This window comes from Acanthisitta chloris, unplaced genomic scaffold, assembly GCF_000695815.1.
Source record: "Acanthisitta chloris isolate BGI_N310 unplaced genomic scaffold, ASM69581v1 scaffold25960, whole genome shotgun sequence".
NCBI classification, from domain to species: Eukaryota; Metazoa; Chordata; class Aves; order Passeriformes; family Acanthisittidae; genus Acanthisitta; species Acanthisitta chloris.
The window spans coordinates 1-6,210 of record NW_008652614.1 but is presented as its reverse complement, the minus strand read 5'-3'; the positions used below and the strand labels follow the sequence as shown (position 1 = coordinate 6,210).

Here is a 6,210-nt window from a genome sequence, read left to right as displayed (position 1 = left end):
TCCGATCCCACAGCAGAGTGGGATCCGTGGGTTCTACTGAGTTCCACTTCTGCAGCTGCAAGTTCAATTGCTGTGGGTAGTGAAAACCTACTGGGACAAGTCAGTCTTATGGCCCTTGGGTGGGAACCACCAGTCACGACCTACTGGGACTAGTTGTTAGCATGCGGAATGTGGAGCCAGGGAGGACAGGGCTCCAGCTGCTGCTCCTCTGCTCAACAGCTTAAAGCAGTGGAGTTTGCTACAGGCACACTGAGAAATCCTCACACCTTCTCCTTTCCAAGCAACTGAGAGTGCCACTAGGTGATCACACATCGTGCTTCACGGGAAGGTCAACGTGGCACCTGTTTGTGGCTTTTGTGTGCCACCCAGAACAAAACACTGCATTCAAAGCAGTTTGCTGTCATTCACAAATCAAGAAACTCAAGAATTAGTACCAGTTACAGTTATTTAACTCCCTGTTATGTCATGTCACAAGTGTAGCAAACTGGAAAATTGCGGTTGAAATGGAGAATTTCAGGGCTTTAATTATAAGATCAAACATCCATAACTTACAGTACATTATAAGCCTCTCAAACGTAGCAGGAAGAACCAAAATGGTAAAGATTGAAATGTACCAGAATCTCTCTCAAGAAGATCAGTTTTGGTCAAAATAGTTCCACTGGAATGCTATGGCAAGGCCAGGAGTGAAATAAATGTTGCCAGAACAGACTAAGAAATCAATCAGTTTCAGACTGGAGGTCATTTTGTCACCCTCAAGTGACTCAAGGCACTCTGGTCAGAAATCCCTGAGTAACTGGTGCTGAGCCCTCCAGTCCTCACAAGGGCATGAGCAGAATGCTGAGTCTAGAAACTGTTTGACATCAGGTGACTGTTAATTCCAGGATCAGTCCCGTGAATGTGATAACAAACCTGGGCCCACCACCCTCAGCTGCACAAAGGAATTGCCTTGTGGAACTCAGATGGTCTGTCCTTGGTTTAAATAGCCATTCACTCCCTTTCACCTCCTTCCCTCCCAGGCACACTGTGACAGGGAGAAGGCGAAGCTGCGTGTCCGTGCTAAGCCCTCTCTCTTCCAGCACATGGGAACTCACTCGTCGCTGCCTGGGAAGATACAAAACCTGAAAGTAAGAACAAGATATGGATGCTATATTTCTGAATTATGTGCTTGTGCTCTGACTAGTTTCTCCAGTCAGCCCCAAGGGTCACTCTTTGCCACTGGGTGGCACTTCCATCTCCGAGAACGCTGGTTCCCAGGTTTGGCTCAGCTGCTCCTTCACAAACACCTTGGAACCTCTCCTCCCAACACCTGCACCAGGGACAGAGCATTCCATGGCGTGCAGGAACCCTCCCCATGGCACAAGGTCTCACGTGCTCCGTGCAGACAGAACCAGCTGTGATGGCTTTTCTGGCTGGACAGTTCACATGCCACATGAGGGACCATTAAGGAGGTATCCTGGCAGGACAAGGTGTGCCCAACCTGATGGCCATGGATTTTTAGGAGGCATTTGGAGGGGAAACCTGATGAGGACAGGAGCAATGATGCCCCAGACTTTCGGGATCTTCTGACGGTGCCATGTAGACTAGCCACAAATCACTCACATCTCTGTCCTGGGTCAGACTCAAGATTCACACAGCCTGCAGCACAGCCAGGATCACATGTTCTGGCAGGAGACACATCAGGCTGCTGTGGAGACATTTAGTCTTCAGCCTTAGCAGCTAAGGAACAGCCAGTCCAGCCCTGTCCTACAGCCTGTGACACTGAGCCTAGTGACTGCACTGGCATGAAGGTGTCTGTAAAAACAGACTGTATATTTTTGACTCTGAGGTAATTGTTTCCTGGACTAGCTTCCTGTAGTAATTCAAGATAACAGTGCACTTTTTTTTCTTTGTATGAGTGAAATGACATTTCTTCATATCCAACAGGATAAAGATTTTGGAAAAAATGTGCTGCATAAAGCACATGATAATCCACCCGCAAAAGTGGATACAAGCCTAAAAACATACCAGCAATATACCTTGGAAAAAGTTTATGAAGGACAAGACTGTTTTTGGGCTGAAGCTCCAGTGGCAGGTGACTACATCAGGTTCACCTTTTTGAATCCACTAAGAGTAGAAAGGTAAGTGTGGCATGACATGGGTGAAGCCTATGTGTATCCAGTTTGCAAATGATTGTTCAAAATCATCAGTGCTCAACTGATGGTTTTGGAGAGCTCAGAGCTACTTTTCAATCTCTGAAGGGCCTACAAGGAGCTGGAGAGGGACTCTGTGTTAGGAGCTGCAGTGACAGGACGAGGGGTAATGGGTTCAAAGTGAAGGAGGGGAAGTCTAGGTTGGATGTGAGAAAAAGGTTTTTTCCCCGTGAGGGTGGTGAGACCCTGTCCCAGGTTGCCCAGGGAGGCTGTGGCTGCCCCAACCCTGGCAGTGTTCACAGCCAGGTTGGATGAGCCTTGAGCAACCTGCTCTGGTGGGAGGTGTCCCTGCCCAGGGCAGGGGTTGGGGCTGGAGGATCTCTAAAGTCCATTGCAACCCCTAAAAATTCTATGATTCTGTGAACTGTTTGCATAAGGCATACCTTGTTACTGACAAAAAACCCATGATTTGTAACCTATCTGCTCTCCTTGAACTCCCCTCTTGACATACTCCTCTCTCCCCTGGTCATTAGAGAGCTGTTAATTTGCACACTTTGCATTTTCCTCTTGCTGGGAAGCTGTCCTGCATATGGTTCTGTCTGGTGGCTGGTGCCAGCACCACCACATTGCTACCCGTGAAAACAGATTGTTCATCCCATAGCATTTGGTGGGCTTAGGTCTTGAATGTTTGATACCAGAGGGCAGAAGGTGATGCTTTCTTAGCTCTTTTTAAATCTAAACCCCTAAGAACTCTAACGCTGGAAATTTAAAACCAAACAGGGAGTTTTTTTATTAAGTCTCGTAGGTGTTTTGGCTTGGACTCCTGTTCTGTCACAGCTCTTCTCCCTGGCTAGAGAGGAAATTATCTAGTGACACCTGAGCTGCCCAGTACTGATGGAAAGGGGATTCTCCTGGCACGTGGAGTATGCTCTGGTAGAAACAGGGATTTTTGCTGCCACTGCCTTCCAGAAGCCTATCCCACCTCAGCCTTGCAGTGGCAGGACTAATCCTCCAGAGCCACTCAGACTTAATTCATCTGGAACCTGAGACTGGCAAGGGGAACACTTGTATCTGTGGTTCCAGGGAAAGGTGGTGCAGATGTTTGTTCTGTTTAAAATAAGAAGCCTCTGCTGTGGTTTGGTCACAGACTGTAAGGTTTTAATGCCTAGTTCTGTTCTCTTGAGCCCACAGCTATTTAAAGGAAAGGTTTCTGGAACTTTCCTTCAGAACTGGAGAACTTTCCTAAAGTAAAGAATACCTGGAAATAATATACCTTTACCATCAGGTACTTGTTCAGGAGTGGAAACATGGAGCACCCTGGGGATAAGCTCTATAACACTACTGTGGAGGTGCTGCCAGCTGATGTAAGTCTCATTTCTGGCTGTATTTCATTTTAAGAATGATGTTCAACCTAAAATCTCACACGCTAGGAAATATTTCTGAAAAAATTTCTGGTTTATTTTTTACAGGAAACTCTAAGAAAAGAACTGGATGATAATGGAAGTAAATTCAACTACCCAGCAACCAAAGATGGATATTTAAAAATAGGTGAATTGTTCATTGTCACTTCAAAACCAGAAATGTTGTTATTACATATGAAATGTTTCTGCTTTTGAGCATCTCATTAACTCTGTAATCAATTCAACATTCCAAGGTGAACTAGTAAAAAGTGATGGTTCTCAGAACAACTCTTGCAGGTTACTCAGCATGGCCCTGTGTGCCCCATGGATATGATTAGCACCAGCATATCTAAACTTATTCCTCAACATTTGTAGCTATGGGTTATTTTCTTATGTTCTTGTCCAGCTCCTAGTTGCTGTAACGGAAGGAATGGATCCTTCTTCTTGCTTTATCTTTATATTGTTTCACCTTTCCCAAAACACTTTTTTCCACTGGGTTTAAGTCATAGTTTGTAATTCTGAGACTTTGCATAAGTTCACTTGGAAGCATATTTCACTCCAATGTGTGTTGGAATGGGTGTTGCTTTGTTTTTTTCCTGCAGGGGCCTTTGAAGATGGCGTGGCAGAGGGCAGGGTGAGGCAGGCAGTGGGGAGGATCCAGGCCCTGCGTCTGCGCTTCGGAGCCAACTCCCCGGTCTGGGCCATCCTCAGCGAGGTAAGGATGGTAACCAAAGCCACTGTTCATTCCTCAGGGAGGTTTGGTCCTGCCAGTCACACAGTGCTGGTAATCATTCATTCTGGCTCATTCGGAGTGGGATTTTGTGTGGAAAAACTCATGAGTGGAGAATTACAGTAACTATTCAGGGGAGGAGTTAAACTCACTTCACTGCAAGTGCTGGAAATGCTCCAATGGGAATGTTTTCCAGTTTCACAGTCACTGGGATTTGGGTATGATAAATAAAGGTTTCTCAGTCACCGTCTTGGATATGGATGATATTATGTCAGTGTTTGTGGATGAACATGTCCTTTGTTAACTCTGCAAGTATTCCCCAAGTGTCTGAATGTCAGAGGACCCACAAGTAGGAAACACTCAGCAGAAGGCACTGAAGACAATTGCTACAGCCTTGAGTGTCAGCCAGGGCTGGACAGAGGGAAAAGCTGATGTTTTAGGCAATGCTTCTGCAGATGTCAGAAAATAACAGATCCTGGGTCTTTTCAGGTACTTATTGAGACATCTGAAAACTGAACAAAATCTGGTTTTGGTGTGTCACTTGCTGCAGATGGATTGGAAATGAGGCTGAGAGCAACACAAACAGGACCAATTCCAAACCCATGTAATTTTCAATACTGTGCATTAGGAAAGAGTTGAGGAAACTCTTAGGTCTTTATATAAAAAGCTACAAAGAACCCAATTATGTTAGCAATTTCTGTAAGATGTTCTTGGGGAGAGTGTTGTTTGTAAAAATCTCACCATTTGTTATAAAAACCTGTCACAGGTTGTTGCAGGGACTAGGCATAAAGTAAAGTAAGCTTTACCAGAAGGAAAAATATGGACATTTAAAAATATTAAGGGTAAAGTGCTCCACTGCACTAAAACACTGGTTGGTTCTGCAGGGAGAACAGCCCTGAGCAGTGGTCAATATTCATTGCCAGCACTTGAAGTCGTCCACAGGAGCTGCTCAGCACCGTGGAGAAGGGTGTCAGACTGTGTTTCAGAGTACTTCCAACTGAATGTAGCACAAATTATAGTTAGGATTTTCCCAAGTGGGAAGTGCCTGCAAGTTGCTGTTTGAGTAGCTTACACAGGTGTTGTGTGGAAGGTTGTAAGACCTCTCTGTGGGTTATGCATGGAATGAAGTGCAGGCAGCAATTAGGGTACGACGTGTAACGATATTCTTGTAGAAAGAAAATTTATTTAAATAAAATTTGGATCCTGTAACTTGATAATCAGTGTGTGCTGCTGTTTAAGCCCCAGTCACAAGGCAAAGGCCAACATAAGTGTGAAAACAAGAAGCAGAGCAGAGTAGTCTCGTTGGAAATGTTTTTGGGAGGTGACCACCCACCCCGGCCCTGTCAGGTGGATTCCTGCAGCTCTCGGAGCTAAGCTGTGCCCTCACTGCCCAGCACGGGGATAAACTGCAGCGTGCAGGGATCTATGTCCAACGGGCATCGCATCCTCCGCTGTGAGCACCTGCCCTCGGTGGGAGGAGCCCTGGAGAGCCTCAGTGCTCGGCGGGGGAAGGAGCGACGAGAGCCAGAGGTTCATGAGCAGCAGAAATTTTACTGGAGGACACACTCTGTGTGGCATTTGGTGCGCTGGTGCTGTACAAGCACACGGCAGTGGGTCTGGGCAGAGGGGTGAGAAATTAAAACGCCATTGTTCGCTGCAGCTTTGAGCTTCGTCCGCTGTGTGTGTGCACGCCCCGGCTGGACACCTTTGCGGGCAGAGACCACACCCTGCGAGATAACTCAGTATTAACCGGTTTATCGATCCGCTTCGATTCCACAGCGCTGGGATTGATTTCCCCCGACGCTTTGCACCTGTTTCTCGGAACATTAGCATTCCTCTTCCGGGTCGCTACCAGCTCACCCGCGATTGGCCGACGCGCTGCGCGAGGGGCGGGGCGAGCACGCCACGCCGAGTTCCTATTGGCTCATCACCCTGCCAATCATTCGGCGGG

At 46.8% G+C, this 6,210-nt stretch overlaps 1 protein-coding gene across 1 annotated transcript in view; it reads left to right on the top strand.

Moving 5' to 3' along the window:
- Positions 1-4,775, top strand: part of LOC103805278 (alpha-1,3-mannosyl-glycoprotein 4-beta-N-acetylglucosaminyltransferase B-like) — an 18,542-nt gene extending 13,767 nt beyond the window's left edge. Inside the window, exons 9-14 of the mRNA XM_009077922.1 lie at positions 1,017-1,124; positions 1,924-2,117; positions 3,415-3,493; positions 3,599-3,677; positions 4,132-4,244; positions 4,749-4,775. Of these exons, the coding sequence (XP_009076170.1) occupies positions 1,017-1,124; positions 1,924-2,117; positions 3,415-3,493; positions 3,599-3,677; positions 4,132-4,244; positions 4,749-4,775 (600 nt within the window). The remainder of the gene's footprint in view (positions 1-1,016; positions 1,125-1,923; positions 2,118-3,414; positions 3,494-3,598; positions 3,678-4,131; positions 4,245-4,748) is intronic.
- The last annotated feature ends 1,435 nt before the right edge of the window (positions 4,776-6,210 follow it).